This window comes from Salmo salar, chromosome 15 (genome assembly GCF_965601325.2).
Source record: "Salmo salar chromosome 15, fSalSal1, whole genome shotgun sequence".
Lineage (NCBI taxonomy): Eukaryota > Metazoa > Chordata > Actinopteri > Salmoniformes > Salmonidae > Salmo > Salmo salar.
In genome coordinates this window covers 105223880-105250452 of record NC_138305.1, presented here as the reverse complement: position 1 = coordinate 105250452, position 26573 = coordinate 105223880, and the positions used below count along the sequence as shown (strand labels likewise).

The 26573-nt window shown below is 44.9% G+C and overlaps 1 protein-coding gene across 1 annotated transcript in view; it reads left to right on the top strand.

The window, feature by feature from the left end:
• The window catches only part of LOC106572832 (1-phosphatidylinositol 4,5-bisphosphate phosphodiesterase eta-2), a 59857-nt gene that overhangs the window by 19022 nt on the left and 14262 nt on the right, over window positions 1-26573 (top strand). The window contains exons 8-19 of the mRNA XM_014147351.3: window positions 6101-6272; window positions 14071-14178; window positions 15526-15681; window positions 16716-16814; window positions 19222-19322; window positions 19484-19569; window positions 21005-21190; window positions 21395-21502; window positions 21715-21839; window positions 22204-22288; window positions 24849-24995; window positions 25694-25773. Of these exons, the coding sequence (XP_014002826.2) occupies window positions 6101-6272; window positions 14071-14178; window positions 15526-15681; window positions 16716-16814; window positions 19222-19322; window positions 19484-19569; window positions 21005-21190; window positions 21395-21502; window positions 21715-21839; window positions 22204-22288; window positions 24849-24995; window positions 25694-25773 (1453 nt within the window). The remainder of the gene's footprint in view (window positions 1-6100; window positions 6273-14070; window positions 14179-15525; window positions 15682-16715; window positions 16815-19221; window positions 19323-19483; window positions 19570-21004; window positions 21191-21394; window positions 21503-21714; window positions 21840-22203; window positions 22289-24848; window positions 24996-25693; window positions 25774-26573) is intronic.

Genomic DNA, 26573 nt, shown 5'->3' with positions numbered 1-26573 from the left:
AATCAGGGTTAGTTTGGCAGCTGTGGTGAAAAAGGAGCGATTACGGTAGAGGAAACAATGTCTAGATTTAACTTAAGCCTGCAGCTTTGAAATGTGTTGAGAGAAGGACAGTGTACAGTCTAGCCATACTCCCAAGTAGTTGTATGAGGTGACTACCTCAAGCTCTAAAGGTAGGTAGTAATCATACCTGTGGGGAGAGGGCATTCTTCTTACCAAACCACATTACCTTTGTTTTGGAGGTGTTCAGAACAAGGTTTAGGGCAGAGAAAGCTTGTTGGACACTAAGAAAGCTTTGTTGTAGAGCATTTAACACAATCTGGGGAGGGGACAGCTGAGGGTAAGATTATCATCTGCACATAAATGGATGAGAGACCTTCCTACTGCCTGAGCTATGTTGATGTAAATTGAGAAGAGCGTGGGGCCTTGGATCGAGCCTTGGGGTACTCCCTTGGTGACAGGCAGTGTTCGAGACAGCAGATGTTCTGACTTTATACACTGCACTCTTTGAGAGAGGTAGTTAGCAAACCAGACCAAAGACCCCTCAGAGACACCAATACTCCTTAGCCGTCCCACAAGAATGGAATGGCCTACCGTATCAAAAGCTTTGGCCAAGTCAATAAAAATAGCAACACAACGTTGCTTAGAATCAAGGGCAATGGTGAAATCATTTAGGACCTTTAAGGACACATCCATAACCTGAGCAGAAACCAGATTGCATACCCGAGAGAATACTATAAACATCAAGAAAGCCAGTCAGTTGATTATTTATTTATTATTTAAAAAAAACTTTTTTTTTTTTTACACACTTTTGGTAAACATGGCAAAATAGAAATAGGCCTATAAAAGGTAGGATCACCTTGATCTCCCCCTTTAAATAAAAGACACACCGTGGCTGCCTTCCAAGCAATGGGAACCTCCCCAGAGAGGAGAGACAGGTTAAAAAGGTCAGAGAGAGGACTGGCGATGATAGGGGCAGCAACCTTAAAGAAGAAAGGGTCTAATCCATCTGACCCAGATGTTTTTTGAGGTCAAGTTAGCGTCCCACCTGGCCAACATCCAGTGAAATTGCAGAGCGCCAAATTCAAAAACATAAATACTCATTATAAAAATTCATGAAACATACAAGTGTTATACATCGGTTTAAAGATTAACTTCTTGTTAATCCAACCATGGTGTCAGATTTCAAAAATACTTTATGGCGAAAGCAAACCATGCGATTTATCTGAGAACAGCGCCCAGCAGACAAATCATTTCAAACAGTTAGCAGCCAAGAAGAGGAGTAACAAAAGTCAGAAATAGCAAGAAGTTAAAGAGCTCAGCCATGTGGTCCTTGTCAGTAACAACCACATCATCAACATTAAGGGACATGGGCAGCTGTGAGGAGGAGGGTTTATTCTCCAGGTCTTTAAGTTTTCCAGAACTGCTCCTTAAAGTACCTAACGTTGGCCTTCTGGATAGCCTGAGTGAACTTGTTTCTAATTTGCCTGAACGAGAGCCAGTCAGCCTGAGTATGCGTATGCTGAGCGATTTGCCAAATTGAATTCTTGAGGTGGAGTAACTCTGCCAGTTCACATTCGAACCAGTTTTTAATACTCATTGTCTTTATGGGCACGTATTTGTTAATGATACCACTGAAAATATCAAAAAAGGTCTAATGCCAGGTCATAAAGGAAGGCTTGCTCATTAATGTTTTTTAGCAAGCGTTTATGACCAATCAGGACAAGTTGCTTCACTGAGCAGCCATTACGAACACAGGCTGTAAAACAGTGATCATTACAGAAAACACCAGACTGATACCTATCAGGATTATTTGTGAGGATAACATCAAGGAGAGTAGCCTTTTCTGGGTGTTTGGAGTCATACCTTGTGGGATTGGTAATAATCTGAGAAAGATTTAGGGAGTCCCATTGCTTTAGGATTTGGTCAGGTGGTTTATGCATGTCCCAGTTTAGGTCACCTAGCAGGACAAATTCAGACTTGGTGTAAGGGGCCAGGAGAGAGCTTAGGGCAGGTAGGGTACAGGCTGATGGAGGACGATAGCACCCAGCAACAGTCAACAGAGTTATTTGAACGTTTTAATGCATAAAACCAGCAAATCAAATTGTTTGGGGACAGACTTGGTGGAGACAACCGAGCACTGAAGGTGATCCTTGGTAAAGATTGCCACTCCACCACCTTTGGAAGATATGTCTTGCTGAAAAAGGTTATAACCAGAAAGGTTAACATTGGTGTTCAAAATACTATTTTTTAACCATGTCTCCTGTAATGTGGATTGGAGCTGTGAACCCACACTTTAAATGTATCAGTTTTAAGTAATAAGCTTCTAGTGTTAATGTGCAGAAAACCCAGGCTTTTACGAGACCAGAAATGAGTGAAGCAGATATTAGAGCACAAGTCAGAATTGGGGCTAGCAACAGTAGATGGGCCAGGGTGTACATGCACATTTCCAGATATAATCAGCAGTAATACAACCAGGGCATGGCAGAGGACAGGGAGAGCTCTGCAGTGTTGATTTATAACATTTGAATGTGTATTCGATCATATTGTACAGCAATTTCATCAGGGAACATGAATAGAAAGCCGGCGAGAGGTGGTTAGAATAGGATGGGAGGCCAGAAGTCCGTGTAGCCAATAGTCAGAGTCCCGAGTGTGGGAACAAACAGTCTGTCCCACGGTTGGGTAAACAAGCAAGTTTATAGTCAACAAAGCAACCAGGAGTCATGAGGCAAATAGCATAACGCACAAGAGAAAAATATAACAACTTGGAGCTAGCCATTGTAAGTTCAGTCACTTGCCCCAGCAGTGCGTGTGTGCTGGAGGTGAGCAAAAGCTCGGGAGAGAGAGGAGTGTAGCGGGTGTACCTCTACCACACAGGGGGAGACAGGCCAGGGCAGACAGGCCAGGGCAGACGGTGAACAGATCGCCAGGTGGAATCCAAGCAGCAGTGCAGCAGGCAACGGAAGTAGGTGTCACACCCACTTGGGAGAAGCTTTTATTTCTGGAGGCAGATTTATTTTAGAAAATCCCAGCTAGCTAACGTAGCTAGCAAGTCTGTCAGTCTTTTCCACGTGGAAAAGGAGGTCGTTAGCTAGCTTTATCTTTTCAGCGTCGGCAAATGGTCCTTTACGACGTCCAAACAAAGTTTACTCGAGGTAGTGCTTTCAGAAAGTATTCGTAACCTTTGACTTATTCAACATTTTGTTTCTACAGCTTGAAATATGTTATGCATTTGTTATTACACACAATACTACATAATGACAAAGTAAAAACATTTTTTTTGAAATTCTTGCAAATGTGTTGAAAATGAAATACAGAAATACCTAATTTAACTAAGTATTCCCCCCTTCCCTCTGGGTAAGTCTCTAAGAGCTTTGCACAACTGGATTGTACAATATTTGCCCATTATTCTTTGTAAAATTCAAGCTCTGTCAAGTTGATTGTTGATAATTGCTAGACAGCCATTTTCAGGTCTTGCCATAGATGTTCAAGATGATTTAAGTCAAAACTGTAACTAGGCCACTCGGGCACGTTCAATGCTGTCTTGGTAAGCAACTCCAGTGTAGATTTAGGTTTTTGTTCTGCTGAAAGGTGAATTAGTCTCCCTGTGTCTGATAGAGGGAAAACCTGGTTGTCTGATTTCTATGATTTTTCCTGTGCTTAGCGCTATTCTGTTTCTTTTTATCCAAAAAAAAACTGCCTAGTCCTTGCCGATAACAAGCATATCCATAACATGATGCAGCCACCACCATGCTTGAAAATATGAAGAGTGGTACTCAGTGATAATTTAGTTTTTTATTTTAAAAAAGTATAATTTTTCACCTTTATTTAACCAGGTAGGCCAGTTGAGAACACGTTCTCATTTACAACTGCGAACTGGCCAAGATAGAGCAAAGCAATGCGACAAAAACAACAGAGTTACACATAGGATAAACAAAAGTACAGTCAATAACACAATAGAAAAGTCTATATACAGTGTGTGCAAATGAGGTAGGATAAGGGAGATAAGGCAATACATGGGCCATGGTGGTTTTGGATTTGCCCCAAACATAACGCTTTGTATTCAGGGCATAAAGTTCATTTCTTTGCCACATGTTTTGCAGTATTACTTAAGTGTGTGGTTGCAAACAGGATGTACATTTTGGAATATTTGTATTCTGTACAGGCTTCCTTTTCACTCTGTCATTTAGGTTCATATTGTGCAGTGACTGCAATGTTGATCCATCCTCAGTTTTCTCCTATCACAGCCTCTCTGTAACTCTGTAACAGTTTTAAAGTCACCATTGGCCTCATGGTGAAATCACCGATCAGTTTCCATCCTCTTCTGAGTCAGGAAGAACGCCTGTAACTTGGTAGTGACTGGGTGTATTGATACGCCATTCAAAGTGTAATTAATAACTTCACCATGCTCAAAGGGATATTCAGTGTCTGCTTTTTTTTCCTACACATCTACCAATCGGTGCACTTCTTAGTGAGGCATTGAACAACTTCACTGGTCTTTGGTTGAATCTGTTCTTGAAATTCACTACTTGATTGAGGGACCTTACAGATAATTGTATGTGTGGGGTACAGAGATGGAGTACATTTACATTTTATTCATTTAGCAGACACTCTTATCCAGAGCAACTTACAGTAGTGAATGCATACATTTCATTAATTTTTTCTCCGTACTGGTCCCCCGTGGGAATCAAACCCACTACCCTGGTGTTGCAAACACCATGCTCTACCAACTGAGCCACACGGGATTAGGAGTAGTCATTCAAAAATCATGTTAACCACTATTACTGAACACACAGAAATGTCCATGCAACTTATGTGATTTGTTAAGCACCTTTCTACTCCTGAACATATTGAGGCTTGTCATAGCTAAGGGTTTGAATACTTATTAACTGAAGAAATTGCAGCTTATTAATGTTTTTCATTTTCAAACCATTCCTAAAAGCTAAATTCTGCTGACATTATGGGGTGTTGTGTTTTAGATGAGTGACATAAAATATCAAGACATTTTAAATTCAGGCTGTAACTACAAAATGTGGACAAAGTAAAGGGGTGTGAATACTGTACTTCCTGAAGGCACTGTATGCTATGTGCCGGATGAACAAGGCTCATGGGGAATTATAGTTATTTCTAAGTCATAAACTATTAAATATGGTTTCCTCAGAATATTCCTATTACTTATAAGTTGTTCTCAGTGCCTCAGTCTCTCTCATTGAATTGGTTCCCTTGAACCAAGCAAGCGTACAAATTGATGCTCCGCTAGAATCAAAGCAATCATAGACTACACAGTGAGTCCCCGGGATCTTTGTTGAAAGACACTGCTCAATGATGCATTGTATTGTACTCCTATGGGCTCACTGGAGCGAGCGAGTGTTTCCACATGACCTGCACACCCACACAGACCTCATCAGAGATGCGGTGCTGCTGTAGGTGATAATCCTATCAGAATGCATGCAAACTGTATACGAGAGACTGTATATAGACCCACAGGTAACAGAAAGCAATGGGGGGCTGTGTGCGCCTTTTATTCTTCTAGTACAATGCATTCTGTAGATAATTGATAAGAACGGCCAGGAATGTATTCGACTTACAACAAAGAATGTTGTTCATTTTTGTTGTTGACTTTTTAGAGGGGTTGAGGGTGATCACATCAGAATTAAACTGAGAACCCATAGCTGTGCTGTCAAGTGTCTGAATAGTGAGAACCCATTGCCAAGGCTGTACCAAAGATGTAGAACTATCTAGATTAGGGGTCTCAACTTACTGTTAAGAGTTAGAATAGTAGAATACACAAGGTGCCATTACGATTTTGTTTTGTGCATCAGCAGTTTTCCGTTTGAAACTGTATGCCAGTCACTGACATTCACACAATTAACCATGATAGCTAACAATTTTTAGATTGGTAAGTTAGTTTAGTGGCCAGCTACCTAAACTTAGTGGGGGGGTGGTGTGTATGCACTGCGGCCCCTCATGAATTCAGATTTTGTAGCCCCACCCCCATCAAAGTTGCCCATTCAGTATCTGTGTCTTTGTCCTCAAGTCTCGTAGTGATGGTAACCCACGGCCGTATCGGCGTCTCTGTGTAACCCACGTCTGTCTCTGTCAGCTACCCAGTGATCCTGTCCCTTGAGAACCACTGCAGCGTCCCCCAGCAGAAGAAGATGGCTCAGTACCTGGTGGAGGTGATGGGAGACAAACTGGACCTCTCGGCCATCAAGGCAGATGAACGGGGCCGCCTGCCGTCCCCAGACACCCTCAAAGGGAAGATACTCATCAAGGTAAATACTTTGAATTCTCACACACACACACACACACAGAAGTCTGATCCTCAGCAGCCAGTCTATCCTTATAGACCAGGGGTCTCTCCACCCTCTGTCCCAGAGAGATCTACTGGGAGTGCAGGCTTTTGTTCCTTCCCAACCGTAATAAACCTGATTCAACAATCATGGTTCTGCAGCCTGCAAAAAGCCTGCTGGCGTGGACACTTAACCTGTCACATCAGCGAAAGGAAGGCGTGGATAGTGTTGCACATTTTGGGGAATATTCAGAGGTGGGAATTAAAGGGAATATATGTAAATTTAATAAACTCAGCAAAAAAAAGAAACGTCTCTTTTTCAGGACCCTGTCTTTCAAAGATAATTCGTAAAATTCAAATAACTTCACAGATCGTCATTGTAAAGAGTTTAAATACTGTTTCCCATGCTTGTTCAATGAACCATAAACAATTAATGAACATGCACCTGTGGAACGGTTGTTAAGACATTAACAGCTTACAGACGGTAGGCAATTAAGGTCACAGTTATGAAAACTTAGGACACTAAAGAGGCCTTTATACTGACTCTGAAAAACACCAAAAGAAAGATGCCCAGGGTCCCTGCTCATCTGCGTGAATATGCCTTTGGCATGCTGCAAGGAGGTATGAGGAATGCAGATGTGGCCAGGGCAATAAATTGCAATGTCCGTACTGAGACACCTAAGACAGCGCTACAGGGAGACAGGATGGACAGCTGATCATCCTCGCAGTGGCAGACCACGTGTAACAACACCTGCACAGGATCAGTTCATCCGAACATCACACCTGCGGGACAGGTACAGGATGGCAACAACAACTCCCCGAGTTACACCAGGAATGCACAATCCCTCCATCAGTGCTCAGACTGTCCGCAATAGGCTGAGAGAGGCTGGCTGGACTGAGGGCTTGTAGGCCTGTTGTAAGGCAGGTCCTCGCCAGACATCACTGGCAACAACGTCGCCTATGGGCACAAACCCACCGTCGCTGGACCAGACAGGACTGGCAAAAAGTGCTCTTCACAGACGAGTCGCGGTTTTGTGTTACCAGGGGTGATGGTCGGATTTGCGTTTGTTGTTGAAGGAATGAGCGTTACACCGAGGCCTGTACTCTGGACCGGGATCGATTTGGAGGTGGAGGGTCCGTCATGGTCTGGGGTGGTGTGTCACAGCATCATCGGACTGAACTTGTTGTCATTGCAGGCAATCTCAACGCTGTGCGTTACAGGGAAGACATTCTCCTCCATGTGGTACCCTTCCTGCATGCTCATCCTGACATGACCCTCCAGCATGACAATGCCACCAGCCATACTGCTCGTTCTATGCGTGATTTCCTGCAACACAGGAATGTCAGTGTTCTGCCATGGCCAGCGAAGAGCCCAGATCTCAATCCCATTGAGCACGTCTGGGACCTGTTGGATCGGAGGGAGAGGGCTAGGGCCATTCCCCCCAGAAATGTCCGGGAACTTGCAGGTGCCTTGGTGGAAGAGTGGGGTAACATCTCACAGCAAGAACTGGCAATCTGGTGTAGTCCATACTGACTGTTACTGTTACTTTTGATTTTGACCCCCCCCCCCTTCTTTGTTCAGGGACAAATTATTCTGTTGATGTTAGTCACATGTCTGTGGAACTTGTTCATTTTGTCTCAGTTGTTGAAACTTGTTATGTTCATACAAATATTTATACATGTTAAGTTTGCTGAAAATAAACGCAGTTGACAGTGAGAGGATGTTTCTTTTTTTGCTGAGTTTATTAATACCATTTCATTGTAGATGTTTTTTGCATTGGATATACAGTTGAAGTCGGAAGTTTACATAGTTATGTTGGAGTCATTAAAACTCGTCTTTACACCACTCCACAAATATCTTGTTAACAAACTATAGTTTTGGAAAGTTTGTTAGGGCATCTACTTTGTGCGTGACACATCATTTTTCCAATAATTGTTTAGCCAGACAGATTATTTCACTTAGAATTCACTGTATCACAATTCCAGTGGGTCAGAAGGCTGGGCCTTTAAACAGCTTGAAAAATTCCAGAAAATGTCATGGCTTTAGAAGCTTCTGATAGGCAAATTGACAGCATTTGAGTCAATTGGAGGTGTACCTGTGGATGCATTTCAAGGCTTACCTTCAAACTCAGTGACTCTTTGCTTGACATCATGGGAAAATCAAAAGAAATCAGCCAAGACCTCAGAAAAAGAAATTGTAGACCACAAGTCTGGTTCATCCTTCGGAGCAATTTCCAAATGCCTGAAGGTACCATGTTCATCTGTACAAACAATAGTACGCAATTATAAACACCATAGGACCACGCAGCCGTCATACCGCTCAGGAAGGAGACGCGTTCTGTCTCCTAGAGATGAACGTACTTTGGTGCGAAAAGTACAGAGAATTCCCAGAACAACAGCAAAGGACCTTGTGGAGATGCTGGAGGAAACGGGTACAAAAGTATCTATATCCACAGTAAAACGAGTCCTATATCGACAACCTGAAAAGCCGCTCAGCAAGGAAGAAACCACTGCTCCAAAACCGCCATAAAAAAGCCAGACTACGGTTTGCAAATGCACATGGGGACAAAGATCGTACTTTTTGGAGAAATGTCCTCTGGTCTGATGAAACAAAAATAGAACTGCTTGGCCATAATGACCATCGTTATGTTTGGAGGAAAAAGAGGGAGGCTTGCAAACTGAAGAACACCATCCCAACCGTGAAGCACGAGGGTGGTAGCATCATGTTGTGGTAGTGCTTTGCTGCATTAGGGACTGGTGCACTTCACAAAATAGATGGCATCATGAGGCAGGATAATTATGTGGATATATTGCAGCAACATCTCCAGACATCAGTCAGGAAGTTAAAGCTTGGTCACAAATGGGTCTTCCAAATGGACAATGACCCCAAGCATACTTCCAAACTTGTGGCAAAATGGCTAAGGACAGCAAAGTCATATTATTGGCGTGGCCATCACAAAGCCCTGACCTTAATCTTCTAGAAAATGTGTGGGCAGACCTGAAAAAGCGTGTGCAAGCAAGGAGGCCTACAAACCTGACTCAGTTACACCAGCTCTGTGTTGAGGAATGGGCCAAAATTCACCCAACTTATTGTGGGAAGTTATTAAACAATTTAAAGGCAATGCTACCAAATACTAATTGAGTGTATGTAAACTTCTGACCCACTGGGAATGTGATGAAAGAAATAAAAACTGAAATAAATTATTCTCTCTACTATTAGTCTGACATTTCACATTCTTAAAATAAAGTGGTGATCCTAACTGAACTGAGACAGGGATTTTTTACTAGGATTAAATGTCAGGAATTGTGAAAAACTGAGTTTAAATGTATTTGACTAAGGTGTATGTAAACTTCCAACTTCAACTGTATTTACCATATCGTATGGAGACAGAAACATAAACGTTTTACCTTATCATAAGTAGATATTGCAAATGATTAAATCCTTGCAATTGAAATGAAAACAATTTACTTACGAATGTAACTTTATTTAAATGAGGTAACTCTTCAGATGGGATTATTTCACTGAACAACAAAAGAAAGGGAATATTGAATGATCCATCGCATCTCCCAAAAACATTTTAAACATACATCTGTGAAATGATAGTCTAGAAACTAAAGCTTTGGTTGTCTTCCTCTCAGGCTTCCATGTCTTCTCCCTGGACCTCCTCAATGTCCACCTCTTGAACATCAGACTCTGAGGCCTCATCTTCACTGTCACTTTCCAACCTTGTTGAGGATGGCTCGTTGTCAGTCTCAAAAGCCTCAAATATCCCCGGATGGCCACCATTTTGTCAACCCTTGTATCGGTCAGCCTGTTGTGTGTGTGTTCCCAAACAATGACTGGTTGCGCTCTGAGGTGGTTGATGTTGGTGGGATTTGTTGGATGATGGAGGCAACAGAGGAAAGAGCCTCAGATCCACAAAGTCCCTTCCACCAGGTGGCTGATGAGTTATGTTGGCACGACTGCCATATTGCATTTCCATTCCAAAGCCCTTGCTTGGAAGTGTACTTCGCCAGACTGCCAAGAACCTTGCCCTCATCCAGACCAAGGTGGCGAGACACGGTAGTGATGACACCATAGGCCTTGTTGATCTCTGCACCAGACAGGATGCTCTTGCCAGCATACTTGGCGTCCAACATGTACACTGTGGAGTGTATGGGCTTCAGGTAGAAGTCTTCACACTTTTTGATGTATTTCAGAACTGCGGTTTCTTCTGCTTGGAGCAACAGTGAAGTGGGCAGGGCGGTACAGATTTCTTCTCTTACATCTGCAAGCAGAGTCTGAATATCAGACAGGATGGCATTGTCTCCCTCAATCCGTGCAATGGCTACTGCTATAGGTTTCAGGAGTTTCAGGCTGCTTTCCACTCTCTCCCAAAATACATCATCCAGGAGGATCCTCTTGATGGGGCTGTCCATATCGGCAGACTGTGATATGGCCATTTCTTGGAGAGACTCCTTCACCTCCAGGAGACGGTCAAACATGATGACGACACCACCCCAATGGATGGTGCTCTTTTTCTTCTCACTTTGCTTGGTGAGGTAGATTGCTGCTATAACTTGATGACCCTTCACATACCTAACCATTTCCTTTGCTCTCTTGTAGTGTATCCATTGTTTTCAGTGCCATGATGTCCTTGAGGAGCAGATTCAATGCATGAGCAGCACAACCAATGGGTGTGATGTGAGGGTAGGACTCCTCCACTTTAGACCAAGCAGCCTTCATGTTAGCAGCATTGTCTGTCACCAGTACAAATACCTTCTGTGGTCCAAGGTCATTTATGACTGCCTTCAGCTGATCTGCAATGTAGAGACTGGTGTGTCTGTTGTCCCTTGTGTCTGTGCTCTTGTAGAATACTGGTTGAGGGGTGGAGATGATGTAGTTAATTATTCCTTGCCCACGAACATTCAACCACCCATCAGAGATGATTGCAATACCGTCTGCTTTCTCTGTTTTGCTTGACCTCCACTTGAACTCTATTGAACTCTGCATCCAGCAAATGAGTAGATAAAGCATGTCTGGTTGGAGGGGTGTCTGCTGGGCGAAGAACATTCAGAAATCTCTTCCGATACACTTTGCCTGTGAGCATCAGAGGTGAACCAGTTGCATACACAGCTCGAGCAAGACATTAATCAGCATTATTCTGACTATGTTCCTCCATTCAGTCAAAAAACCTTTGATTCCAGGACGACCATGAGCTGTTGCTATGGATAAGGTGTCTGATTCATCATTTTCACCTTGAATAGAAGTAGAGGGACTTTTGTCAGAGGTTGCTTGTTGTGAGCGATGAGGGAACTTTATTCACATGGCCAGATGATTCTGCATCTTTGTTGCATTCTCCACATATGATTTTGCACGGTATTTGCAAATGTACACACCTTTTGCTAATGTACACAGCTGCAGTGAAATGTCTCCACACATCGGATAGTTCCCGTGGCATTTTCCTGTAAAGATTAGAAACAAATGAGTAAAAAATAAATAATACAATTCCATGTACAGAAATAGTTAAGCAGTTAGATTAAACAACTCCTTTGTAAGATAAATGTTTTAAAATGAAACATGTATGGAAACAGGTGAATTAACACTCCTCAGTTAGCAGGCTCAAGCAAACTAAACCCCACATTGCAGCAAAAACTAGCCAGCAGAAATTGTTAACAAGTTAGAAATGATTTAAACACACTTTGCTGTAGGCTACTATTTACTAGTTAACAAAAAATACTTTATGTCACACAACATATATTCACCCCACCCAGTATTATAATTATAACTTACCAGAAAGCATGTTGTCCTTGGCTCAGACAGTGTAGTAGTGTGGGCTCAATAGCATCTCATTAGTGTGCAAGATCTTGAGAATCAGCTGTACATGTGATGGAAGAGTGAGTGCACTGCACATGTGATGGAAGATTGCACTGTTCATGCAGAGGGTTGCAATTCCATTGAATTGGGGATAGTTTAACCAAAATATGCCACAAGACCTAGAATTGCCTTATGGAAATTGTTCAATCTAGCTGACTTTAGGCTAGTGGATGGTCGTGACAAATCGGTCCACGTCAGACGGTTATGGGTCAATGAGCACTCCACTTCCCAGTGCTAGTTACCACACTGTTCTGAGTACAGTCTCACCTCGCAGCGCTAGTTACCACACAAATTATTTTTTCATACTGTTTTTCTCATTTCATATGTACTGTATTCTACTGTGTTTTAGTCTATGCCACTCCGATATTGCACGTCCTAATATTTATTTACATATTAATTCCATTCTTTTACTTATATATTTGTGTGTTGTGAATTTTTAGATATTACTGCACTGTTGGAGCTAGGAACACAAGCATTTCGCTACACCCACAATATCATCTGCTAAATATGTGTGTCCAATAGAATTTGATTTGTTCTGAGTACAGTCTCACTTTGCAGCGCTAGTTACTACACAGTCTCACCTCAGCACGTCGGCCCCTGACAGTCGGCCTCATTATTCGGGAAGTAAAAATTCACTCTGATTTGGCCCTAGTGGGCTTCGGTAGTAATCATCTCCTTCATGCCCTCTGATCATGAAATGATGGTGACTGGCCAAATCAATATGGCCGACTGCTATCCAGCTTTTTTGGTGGGGGGGGTACGGAGACGTGTGTCTAACAGACTGAGGCTGAGTATCCCTCCACCATCTGGAGTCTGGGGCCCAGGCCCCGCTGCAGTGAATCCAGGCCCCAGTTCTGTAGTCTGCCTTGTGTGATATACTGACTGCCATGTGGCCGCTGCCCAGTAGAGCTGCGTGTGATGGTACAATAACTGTTACAAGATCATTTGGAACGAGCTGAGGGGACAGATGTTCACTGCAGTTTTACAATCTCGTTTTGATTGTGGATCGTTACAGTTGACAGTTCACTGAAAAACGCAGACAAAACTATAAGTGGGTGGGGGGTGCACCTGAATGGATTTCCTATGATGGTTGTAAAAACACTCCATACCAGTAGCACACTGACATGTTTAACACGGCTCTCTCTCTCTGTCCCCCTCTTATGGAGGTATTTGTGGTTAGCAGAGCCGTTTGTCATTCAATCAAACTGTTACTTAACAACATGCTAAAAACATGTAACAAAATGGAGCCATGTTGAGAACGGTGACAAATAGAAACCCATGTAGAACCTACAGACATTCTTTGTCAAGGAGAATGAGCATTTGTCATCTTTATGAATTATATTTCTATTTACAACATTTTGAACGTGAACTTTCTGAACTCTACCCAGATATACTGGTCTGGGATCAATTCCTGGTGGCAGCTGTAGCTGTTACTGCGGTTACACCTGAAGCACTCTGGGGGGGGGGGGGGGGGGCTTAATGGTTTAGATTGGGTAAATGTGTTGTAAAGCCACCTCCTAAGCATTAACAAACAATTCAGAAAGTAAACCCAATTCTACGTTTTCCTTATTGAAAAGTTTTAAAGAGAATTGGAATTGTCCCCGACACACACAGAGGCCATTGAATGGAGTCCTGGTAAAGTTTCCCCACACAAGACGCTGATTTTTAAGGTCAGTTTTGTGTCCCCACCCCCTAAAGGTTAAGGTCCAGTACTTACTGGAGTATTAACTGGTCATAGATCTGTGCCCAAGGGTGATTTCTTCCCATAAAATGATGCTATTGTTAAAACTCTTTGCAATGGAATATGAAACCGTGCGATTCGTATTGGTCGTGATCAGAGAGTCCCTCCCTCTTTCGGAACGTTTTCTTTCGTTTGGTGCCTAATGAATATGACCCATGTATTAACGGCACATTTGTCTGCCAGGGAAAGAAGCTCCCATCGAACATCGACGAAGACAACGAAGAGGGTGACGTGACGGATGAAGACAGTGCTGACGAGATGGAGGATGACTGCAAACTGATAAATGGCGCCGTAAGGACCCTACTCCTCTTCCTCTCTCTATCCCTCCGGCCATTCTATTCTATTGCTGTATCTATTCTATTCTACTGTATATTGTGCTGGATGTTTGATGCCAATTGGAGTCTAGAAACTATCTTTGTCTGATTGTTGCTGTTATATTGTACCATTGTGTTCTGGTAAATGTGTGTGTGCTCGTTTCTGTTTGTTTGTTCTTGATGAATGTAGTCTGAATTAAGCATCAGTCACTGTGCGTTGGGGCTCCCTGCTCATGTCTCGTCTTCGCTGTCATAAAGCTCTGTTTTTAAGGCTACGTCCCAATACATCTCAATGGTGACATCTCCTCGTCCCCTTTCCTTACCCAATCATATGACAATATGGTTGTCATCAAGACCTTTCAGGTTAATGGACCTGAAGGAAAGGAGTTGTGGAATGAAAACCAGAGCCATATGCCTACATGTATGGCTCTGATGGAAACTATTATGATTACTGGAATATAGAGCTTGCTATGTACATCCAGCTTGATTTAAAAAAAGGCTGAAATGTGCTGCTTACTTACAGTACATCTCAAGGCGTTGCTTATGTGCACGTGGAGAGGACTGGGAGTCGGTTTGTGGTAAACTTCACCACCTAGTGGTAGAAGCATGCAAATGCTTTTAAACCATTTTGAAATTAAATTAGGCTGCATGTTCAACTTTCATACCCATGGTGTCATTTCAGCCTTTACATATGAAACATATTATATAGTACATAATGAACAGTAATCCAATTCTCCAGGATGTCACACAAAATGCAGTGTGACATCCATTATGCATCATTTACATGTTAGTCGTTTACCAGACACTTTATCCAGAGCGACTTACAGGAGCAATTCGGGTTAAGGGCCTTGCTCATGGCCACATCGCCAGTTTTTTTCACCTAGTCGGCTCAGGGATTCAAACCAGCAACCTTTCTGTTACTCGCCCACCACTCTTACCCACCTCCCCTTCATGTCTGTCTTCTATCAGTCAGTTATGAGGATCTGGAAGTCACCAGGCATATTTTCATCAAGAAGTTCTCAACTGATGAAATATGTTATATAATGAAATTTGTACACGTTTCAAATGGCAACTTATTCCCTATAGTGCACTATTTAAGGATATTAGTGTTGTCTTCCCTCAACTGCAACCGTTTTCTATCAATGTTATTGTGTATCTAGTGTCATTGCTGACATATTGCATGACCAATCATTCCTTTTGTCAATCAGAAAAGGCAATTAGCTAGCTCTGGTTATTGCTCTGTTTTCAGTATCAGTAACAGCCCTTTTTTTCTTCACTGTTTATTTTTGCTCCTCCATTCCTTCCCTCCCCTCTCTCCCTCCAGACGTCCATGACCAGGAAGCAGGTGGAGAACGTGGCTAAGAAGAAGCTGGACAACCTGATGAAGGAGTCTAAGATCCGTGACCAGGAGGACCCCGACAGCTTCACCATCGCTGCTCAGCCCCCCTCGGGAAAGACCACCAACAAGTCACCCTCCAAGGTAACACCCACGGCTCTGTAGACCTGACCTGGGTTCAAATGCTACTTGAAATGTTTCTTGTAGTTCTTTGCACTATTGAGACTTTTCAATTAGTTCCATTACAACAGGCAAGCTCACCCACTGCAAATGTAGTCTGCCACACGCTCACCCACTGCAAATGTAGTCTGCCACACGCTCACCCACTGCAAATGTAGTCTGCCACACGCTCACCCACTGCAAATGTAGTCTGCCACACGCTCACCCACTGCAAATGTAGTCTGCCACACGCTCACCCACTGCAAATGTAGTCTGCCACACGCTCACCCACGGCAAATGTAGTCTGCCACACGCTCACCCACGGCAAATGTAGTCTGCCACACGCTCACCCACTGCAAATGTAGTCTGCCACACGCTCACCCACTGCAAATGTAGTCTGCCACACGCTCACCCACTGCAAATGTAGTCTGCCACACGCTCACCCACTGCAAATGTAGTCTGCCACACGCTCACCCACTGCAAATGTAGTCTGCCACACGCTCACCCACTGCAAATGTAGTCTGCCACACGCTCACCCACGGCAAATGTAGTCTGCCACACGCTCACCCACTGCAAATGTAGTCTGCCACACGCTCACCCACTGCAAATGTAGTCTGCCACACGCTCACCCACTGCAAATGTAGTCTGCCACACGCTCACCCACTGCAAATGTAGTCTGCCACACGCTCACCCACTGCAAATGTAGTCTGCCACACGCTCACCCACTGCAAATGTAGTCTGCCACACGCTCACCCACTGCAAATGTAGTCTGCCACACGCTCACCCACTGCAAATGTAGTCTGCCACACGCTCACCCACTGCAAATGTAGTCTGCCACACGCTCACCCACGGCAAATGTACTCTGCCACACGCTCACCCACTGCAAATGTAGTCTGCCACACAAAATATTTCTATCTATATTCTGCTAGGCTTATTCTACCACTCTCAGCAATATATGTGGTATTTTGTGTATGTAAAGTCTATGTATATAAAGTGTTTGTACTCTCTTTCTCTTCCAGGGTAAAGGTGATGATGGTGCAGAAATAGGGGACGAAGCCAACCCCAGCACGAACAAGCGTCTGGGTAGGACCTTCATGGGCAGCTTCTCTAAACGCAAGGTGGGCATCACCCCCTCCCCCTCCTCTCCACTTTCACAGTTCATCTCTCTCTCCTCTCCACCTTCACAGTTCATCTCTCTCTACCTTCACAGTTCATCTCCCTCTCCTCTCCACCTTCACAGTTCATCTCTCTCTCCTCTCCACCTTCACAGTTCATCTCTCTCTTCCTTCACAGTTCATATCTCTCTCTCCCCTCTCCTGTCCACCTTCCCAGTGCATCTCTCTCAAATCAATTCAAAGGGCTTTATTGGCATGGGAGAAATATGTTTACATTGCCAAAGCAAGTGAAATAAACAATCAGAAATTAACAGTAAACATTACACTAACAGAAATGTCACAGGAATAGAGACATTTCTAATGTCATATTTTGTCTATGTACATTGTTTTAATGATGTACAAAAAGGAAAATAAATAAACAAATATGGGTTGTATTTACAATGGTGTTTGTTCTTCACTGGTTGCCCTTTTCTTGTGGCAACAGGTCACACATCTTGCTGCTGTGATGGCACACTGTGGCATTTCACCTAGTAGATATGGGAGTTTATCAAAATTGGATTTGTTTTAGAATTCTTTGTGAATCTGTGTAACCTGAGGGAAATATGTCCCTAATATGGTCATACATTTGGCAGGAGGTTAGGAAGTGCAGCTCAGTTTCCACCTCATGTTGTGGGCAGTGTGCACATAGTCAGACCTGGCTCTCAAGAGAAGACAGGCTATTTCAATAGCAAGGCTATGCTTACTCTGTACATAGATAAAGCTTTCCTTAGGTTTGGGTCAGTCACAGTGGTCAGGTATTCTGCCACTGGGTACTCTCTGTTTAGAGCCAAATAGCAGTCTAGTTTGCTCAGTTTTTTTGTTAATTCTTTCCAATGTGTCAAGTAATTATCTTTTTGTTTTCTCATGATTTGGCTGGGTCTAATTGTGTTGATGTCCTGTGGCTCTGTGGGGTCTATTTGTGTTTGTGAACACAGCCCCAGGGACAACTTGCTTAGGGGACTCTTCTCCAGGTTCATCTCTCTGTAGGTGATGGCTTTGTTTGGGATCAGTACTTTTAGGTGGTTATAGTATTTAACAGTTATTTTCTGGATTTTGATAATTAGCTGGTATTGTCCTAGTTCTGCTCTGCATGCATGCATTTGGTATTTTATGTTGTACACAGAGAATGTTTTTGCAGAATTCTGCATGCAGTCTCATTTTGGTGTTTGTCCCATTTTGTGAATTCTTGGTTGGTGAGTGGACCCCAGACCTCACAACCATAAAGGGCAATACGTTCTGTAACTGATTGAAGTATTTTTAGCCTGATCCTAATTGGGATGTCTAATTTTATGTTCCTGTTGATGGTGTAGAAGGCCCTTCTTGCACAGCTTTGTGGAACTTACCTGTGGCGCTGATGTTTAGGCTGAGTTAGGTATAGTTTTCTGTGTGCTGTCAGGCAACGGTGTCTAGAAGCAATTTGTATTTGCAGTCCTGGCAACTGGACCTTTTTTGGAACACCATTATTTTTGTCTTACTAAGATTTACTGTCAGGGCCCAGGTCTGGCAGAATCTGTGCAGAAGATCTAGGTGATGCTGTAGGCCCTCCTTGGTTGGGGACAGATGCATCAGATCATCAGTAGACGTTTGACTTCAGATTCTAGTAGAGTGAGGTCAGGTGCTGCGGACTGTATTAATGCCCTCGCCAATTCGTTGATATAAAATATTTACAGTGCATTCAAAAAGTATTTACACCCTCTGACTTTTTCCACATTTTGCTGTTACAGCCTTATTCTAGAATTGATTAAATTGTTTTTTTTACCCATCAATCTATACACAATACCCCATAATGACAAAGCAAAAACAGGTTTTTAGACATTTTTGCAAATGTGTTAAAAAAAACTGCAATACCTTATTTACCTAAGTATTCAGACCCTTTGCTATGAGACTTGAAATTGAGCTCAGGTGCATCCTGTTTCCATTGATCATCCTTGATCTTGATTGGAAACAATGGATGATCTCTCTCTCACTCCATTACCAGTGCATCTCTCTCTCTCTCTCTCTCTCTCAGTGCGTCTCTCTGGGGTCGTGTTCAGTTAGGGCCCAGTGAAATGTTTTGGAGCAGAACAGAATGTTGTGTCCACTTCTATCCAGCTGTCTCTGCTTCCTGGTGTCTTCACTCCTGTCCAGGTGTCCCTGCTTCCTGTTGTCTCCACAGGCCCATTTTTAGATCCATGTGTTTGACATGGCAGACTAGACTCAGACTAGACCCTACATAGTCCACTAGTTCTGTAGTAAAGTACTGTATAGGGATAGGATGTAGTAATACTGTATGGGATGTAGGATGTAGTAATACTGTATGGGATGTAGTAATACTGTATACTTGCCTAGGTCTATAGTGCTGTTGTGACTGTATTTGACCTTTTCCTTCCAGAAAAAGGCTGTCAAGCTGAAGAAGACCAACAGCCTTGAAGACACCGACACAGACCAGGAGAGCACCAGCAGCACCTCCCGCGTCCCCCTGCATCACAGCAGGTGCTGTTACCGGAGCGACATGGTCTGTTACCATAAACACATGTTATACCTGCACCACAGTTACAGTACACATGAAAAACACTTGTACTGGGAGACGCTCTACTGTAAGCATAGATGTACCATAGAACTGTCCCTCTGGCTCATTGGCTGTTCTCCTGCAGGAAGAAGACCATGAAGCTGACCAGGGCTCTGTCAGACCTGGTCAAATACACCAAGTCAGTGGGCGTCTCCGACATAGAGAAACAAGGTGAGCAGGGAGAAAAAAAATCTCCCTACCTGAACTTGCTTCGTTATACTGACACTGGCCCGTCTCCCTACCTGAACCTGCTTCATTATACTGACACTAGCCCCGTCTCCCTACCTGTACCTGCACCATAATACTGACAATGGCCCGTCTCCCTACCTGAACCTGCTTCATTATACTGACACTGGCCCCGTCTCCTGAGCTGAACCTGCTTCACTATACTGACACTAGCCCCGTCTCCCTACCTGAACTTGCTTCGTTATACTGACACTGGCCCGTCTCCCTACCTGAACTTGCTTCGTTATACTGACACTAGCCCCGTCTCCCTACCTGAACTTGCTTCGTTATACTGACACTAGCCCCGTCTCCCTACCTGAACCTGCTTCATTATACTGACACTAGCCCCGTCTCCTGAGCTGAACCTGATTCACTATACTGACACTGGCCCCGTCTCCTGACCTGAACCTGCTTCACTATACTGACACTGGCCCGTCTCCCTACCTGAACTTGCTTCGTTATACTGACACTAGCCCCGTCTCCCTACCTGAACTTGCTTCGTTATACTGACACTAGCCCCGTCTCCCTACCTGAACCTGCTTCATTATACTGACACTGGCCCCGTCTCCTGACCTGAACCTGCTTCATTATACTGACACTGGCCCCGTCTCCTGACCTGTACCTGCTTCACTATACTGACACTGGCCCGTCTCCTGACCTGAACCTGCTTCACTATACTGACACTGGCCCCGTCTCCTGACCTGAACCTGCTTCACTATACTGACACTGGCCCCGTCTCCCTACCTGAACCTGCTTCATTATACTGACACTAGCCCCGTCTCCCTACCTGTACCTGCACCATAATACTGACAATGGCCCGTCTCCCTACCTGAACCTGCTTCATTATACTGACACTGGCCCCGTCTCCTGAGCTGAACCTGCTTCACTATACTGACACTGGCCCCGTCTCGCTACCTGTACCTGCTTCATAATACTCACACTGGCCCCGTCTCCTGACCTGAACCTGCTTCACTATACTGACACTATCCCAGTCTCTCTACCTGTACCTGCTTCATTATACTGACACTGGCCCCGTCTCCCTACCTGAACCTGCTTCATTATACTGACACTGGCCCCGTCTCCCGACTTGAATTTGCTTCACTATACTGACACTAGCCCCGTCTCCCTACCTGAACCTGCTTCATTATACAGACACTGGCCCCGTCTCCCTACCTGTACCTGCTTCATTGTACAGGCACTGGCCCCAAAGATACAGTAGTAGGAATAGAGAAACGTGCAGTATCTGTCTTTAGTGTCCAGACAGTGGTCTCATTTTGTCACTGCAATGAAAGATATGAATAACATGTGTTGATATGTTTTTATCCCCAAAGCCAAAATAAAGGGTGTGTGTGTCTCGTGTGTGTGTGTGTGTGTCTTCCAGCCGCCAGCTTCAGTTGGCAGGTGTCTTCTCTGAGCGAGACCAAGGCCCACCAGATCATGCAGCAGAAAGCCGCCACCTTCATCCACTTCAACCAGCGGCAGCTCTCGCGCGTCTACCCCTCCTCCTACCGTGTGGACTCTTCCAACTTCAATCCCCAGCCCTTCTGGAATGCTGGATGCCACCTGGGTACTGGGGGGGATCCATTTCCAGATTTAAACTTTTAACATGTTTGGTAATATTGAGCCCCACGCTAGCCAGTGAATTCTCCAATGGCTCCCTCCGAATTTTGATCCATTTGCCCAAATATTTTCTGATTTTAAAAGTGTAGTTGAAATGTTTTTTGTTGTTTTTTTCACTAATTGGAAATGTTTTGATTTGTGTGGTTGTCAGTGGCGTTGAACTACCAGTCAGAGGGGAGAGTGCTCCAGCTGAACAGAGCCAAGTTCAACAGCAACGGCAACTGTGGCTACATCCTGAAGCCGGCCTGTATGTGTGAAGGTGGGCAGCAGCCTCCTCACATTGATTTGATAGCTAAAGGGTTGTGCACACCGTAGCAAAACGTTTTTGCAACAGAAAACGAAAATGAGCGTTTCTTAGTTCAGCCTCCCTGTTTCAGTTTTGTTTTTCTTTAGTTTTGTTCATATTGAATATGACCCAGGTATCTACCATGGGAAAGACTAAGTCTTTTTGTCCCTCCCTGCCTCCTGTAGGTGCCTTTAACCCCATGATAGAGGATCCATTTCCAGGGCAGATGAAGAAACAACTGGTGCTGAAGATCATCAGTGGGCAACAGCTGCCAAAGCCCAAAGACTCTATGCTGGGGGACCGAGGAGAGGTCCTTATTTATTTATCCCCCCCAAATAATTCAATACCGATTTCTCCAAATGACCTTTCTACGGATTTATTTTGAGGAATATCCAAAACCTCAATCATTTGTGTGTCAAATTCACACGGAATGTCCCCATCACAGGAGGCAGGTGAGGGGAGGACCACATCATAATGGCTGGAATGGAATAGTATCAACCACATGGAAAACATGTTTGATGTGTTGGATTCCATTTATTCCGTTTCAGCCAATTACTATGAGTCCATCCTCCCCAATTAAGGTGCCACCAGCCGCATGTGGTCCCTATTAGTGCTACTGCTACTACTTGGTTTGTTGAAGCCTCTAACTTTTTTCTCTCCATCTGCCTTGTCAGATTATTGACCCCTTTGTGGAGGTGGAGATCATTGGTCTACCAGTGGACTGCTGTAAGGAACAGACCAGGGTGGTGGATGACAATGGTGAGTATGTTTGAATAATACGTTGGCTAAATGTGTGTTGCACCGGCTACTATGTCCTATAGGTTGGGTTAAGTCGTCGGTTTAATTTTTGTGTGTGTCGTATAATTGAGGAGGTTAGCACCGGCGCAGTGCACTGCTAGCACCACTTGGTCTGCAGACACACCATACCTGAATGATTTATGACTGCTGAGACCGGCTCTCTAACTCCTCCTCTCTCTCTCTGTATCTCTTTCTCCCACTCTCCTACTTTCCCTCCCTCCCTCTACTTTCCATTTCTCTTACTCTCTCTTCCTCCATCACTCGCCCTCTCTCCTACCTCCCTCTCTCCTACCTCCCTCTCTCCTACCTCCCTCTCTCCTACCTCCCTCTCTCCTACTCTCCTACTCTCCTACCTCTCTCTCTTCTTTCTTTCTTTCTTTCTTTCTTTCTTTCTTTCTTTCTTTCTTTCTTTCTTTCTTTCTTTCTTTCTTTCTTTCCCTCCCTCCCTTCCCTACTCTTTCTCTCTTCTACTCTTTCTCTCCTGCTCTCTTTCTCTCTCTTCTAATCTTTCTCTCCTGCTCTTTCTCTTTCTCTCTTCTACTCTTTCTCTCCTGCTCTTTCTCTTGCTCTCCTTCTCTTTCTCTCTCTTCTAATCTTTCTCTCCTGCTCTTTCTCCTTCTCTCTCCTCTACTCTTTCTCTCCTGCTCTTTCTTTCTCTCTCCTACAATTTCTCTCCTATTTTCTTTCTTTCTTTCTTTCTTTCTTTCTTTCTTTCTTTCTTTCTTTCTTTCTTTCTTTCTTTCTTTCTTTTTCTTTCTCTGTTTCGCTCTTTCTATCTCTCTCTGTTTCTCTCTCCTCCTCTCTTTCTCTCTGTTTCACTCCTACTCTTTCTCTTTTTCTCCTGCTCTTTCTCGCTCTCCCTCCTGCTCTTTTTCTCGCTCGCTTTTTCTCGCTCGCTCGCTCTCCTGCTCTCTCTTTCTCGCTCGCTCTCCTGCTCTCTCTTTCTCGCTCGCTCGCTCTCCTGCTCTCTCTTTCTCGCTCGCTCGCTCTCCTGCTCTCTCTTTCTCGCTCGCTCTCCTGCTCTCTCTTTCTCGCTCGCTCTCCTGCTCTCTCTTTCTCGCTCGCTCGCTCTCCTGCTCTCTTTCTCGCTCGCTCTCCTGCTCTCTTTCTCGCTCGCTCTCCTGCTCTCTCTTTCTCGCTCGCTCGCTCTCCTGCTCTCTCTTTCTCGCTCGCTCGCTCTCCTGCTCTCTCTTTCTCGCTCGCTCGCTCTCCTGCTCTCTCTTTCTCGCTCGCTCGCTCTCCTGCTCTCTCTTTCTCGCTCGCTCGCTCTCCTGCTCTCTCTTTCTCGCTCGCTCGCTCTCCTGCTCTCTCTTTCTCGCTCGCTCGCTCTCCTGCTCTCTCTTTCTCGCTCGCTCGCTCGCTCTCCTGCTCTCCTGCTCGCTCGCTCTCTCTCCTGCTCTCCTGCTCGCTCGCTCTCTCTCCTGCTCTCCTGCTCGCTCGCTCTCTCTCCTGCTCTCCTGCTCGCTCGCTCTCTCTCCTGCTCTCCTGCTCGCTCGCTCTCTCTCCTGCTCTCCTGCTCGCTCGCTCTCTCTCCTGCTCTCCTGCTCGCTCGCTCTCTCTCCTGCTCGCTCGCTCTCTCTCCTGCTCGCTCGCTCTCTCTCCTGCTCGCTCTCTCTCCTGCTCGCTCGCTCTCTCTCCTGCTCGCTCGCTCTCTCTCCTGCTCGCTCGCTCTCTCTCCTGCTCGCTCGCTCTCTCTCCTGCTCGCTCGCTCTCTCTCCTGCTCGCTCGCTCTCTCTCCTGCTCGCTCGCGCTCGCTCGCTCGCTCTCTCTCCTGCTCGCTCGCGCTCGCTCGCTCGCTCTCTCTCCTGCTCGCTCGCTCGCTCTCCCTCCTGCTCGCTCGCTCGCTCTCTCTCCTGCTCGCTCGCTCGCTCTCTCTCCTGCTCGCTCGCTCGCTCTCTCTCCTGCTCTCTCCTGCTCGCTCGCTCTCCTGCTCGCTCTCTCGCCTGCTCGCTCGCTGGCTCGCTCTCTCTCCTGCTCGCTCTCTCTCCTGCTCGCTCTCTCTCCTGCTCGCTCTCTCTCCTGCTCGCTCTCTCTCCTGCTCGCTCGCTGGCTCGCTCTCTCTCCTGCTCGCTCGCTGGCTCGCTCTCTCTCCTGCTCGCTCGCTGGCTCGCTCTCTCTCCTGCTCGCTCGCTGGCTCGCTCTCTCTCCTGCTCGCTCGCTGGCTCGCTCTCTCTCCTGCTCGCTCGCTGGCTCGCTCTCTGTCCTGCTCGCTCGCTCGCTCGCTCGCGCTCGCTCTGCTGCTCGCTCGCGCTCGCTCGCTGCTGCTCGCTCGCGCTCTCTCTCTGCTGCTCGCTCGCGCTCTCTCTCCTGCTCGCTCGCGCTCTCTCTCCTGCTCGCTCGCGCTCTCTCTCCTGCTCGCTCTCTCTCGCTCGCTCTCTTGCTCGCTCTTTCTCGCTCTCTCTGCTGCTCGCTCTTTCTCTCTGTCCATATATCTCCTACTCACTGCCCATCTCAATCTGTCTTTCTCCCTTTGTCTCTTTTTCTCTTCCTCGCTTGCCTGTTCTCCCTCTCTCCTCTCCAGGCTTTAACCCCATGTGGGAGGAGACGCTGGTGTTCACGCTGCACATGCCCGAGCTGGCGCTGGTACGTTTCCTGGTGTGGGACCACGACCCCATCGGCCAGGACTTCATTGGCCAGCGCACCATTGCCTTCAACAGCATGATACCAGGTGCCTGCCTACCTACCTACCTACATCTTCCTTCAATCCAGCAAACCCCCGACCACTACTGTTCTGCCACCGGACACTCAACTGGCCTGTTAGTATAGGGCAGGGATCATCCTACTAGATTCAGCCGCGGCACGATTTTGTTTCTTGAGCGGCTGGTCAGGGGGCTGGAACATAATTACAAATAATTTCTAGACTACAAATTGACCGCAAGAAGCCCAAGAAGATATATTTGACTAAAACATAATCATTTCAAACCTTGCTTATATACAATATATCTTTCTATTACACGTGGGGATACTTTAGATCAGGCTTCCCAAAGTTTAATCACTTGGAGATGATTAGCTGGTATCTTTTATGTCCAAATTTGACCCCTGGCTGTCAGTAGGGTAACCCTAGTATAGGCTGTGTGTATATAGCTGTTAGCAGTTTGTGTACTAGTGTTATGTTATGAACTGGGAACAGTTCAGTATATGTGTTCGTACTGTAGTTGATATAGCTGTTCGTAGTTTTGTTATTTGTACTGTGAACAGTTTGAGTGTTGTGCTATTTGAAAACTTTTGAGACCTTCTCTGATTTTAGTAGTACTTCATGGTTGTTTCATTGATCTTCAAACATAGTGTCCTGAGATATGAAACATGGTTCTCTTTCCATGTCGCTGGGCTCATTGTCATATTTTGTGTGTATGCTTTTTTTTTTAGGTTATCGTCACGTGTATTTGGAAGGTATGGAGGCGGCCTCCATCTTTGTTCATGTGTCTGTACATGACATCACTGGTAAGGTAGGTAGTAAGGGAAGTGACGATGGTATTTCACCCACAAGGCCTTTTTAATTGGACCACTTTTTAATTGTGCGTCTCTCAATCATTTTACATTGGACTTCTAAAAAAAAAAAATATATATTCTGCTCCAAATACTTTTCAACACAATATTTCAGATAGAATTGAAGTGAGTTTTCCCACTAGTCATCAACAGATGGTGATTATTGAAAGGAAACAAATCTCCATTATTATACAGATGAAGGATTGTGCCAAAGCTGGAAAATAAATATAATAATTGAAATATCTATTCAATTAGGAGCTCTCTCTAATTGCCCCGGTTGCAGCTCAATAGAGAATAATTATTCAGAGGTGCCTAATTAAGTAATGAAGTGTCCTTAGCAGCAGCCAACCACGGCCCAGACAGCCCAGCTGTGTCATCTGTGTTTTACAGTTGAGTGGCAGCTGCTGCAGCCGCCACCGTTCTCACAATTAGCACATTTTAAATGGGGACAGATATAGATTACAGTCGCCTCAATAGTGATTATATTTTCTTCAAGCCAGATGCTACTCTCCCTATAGCCAGGCAGTGATATGAACTTGTATTTATGATATAGGATTTTCAGATTAATGACTCAAGTCGCTCTAAATTGATGAACAGTCGACTTTGGATAAATCTAATGTTTTTAGACTGTCGTAACATCTTGCATTGAACCAGAAAAGTTAATTGAATAGGTATTGGAAAACTGTAGGCATATTCTACTACAGTTTGCACTTATCCAAAGTGTTCTTACCGGGAGTCAATCAATGCACTTTGAATCAAA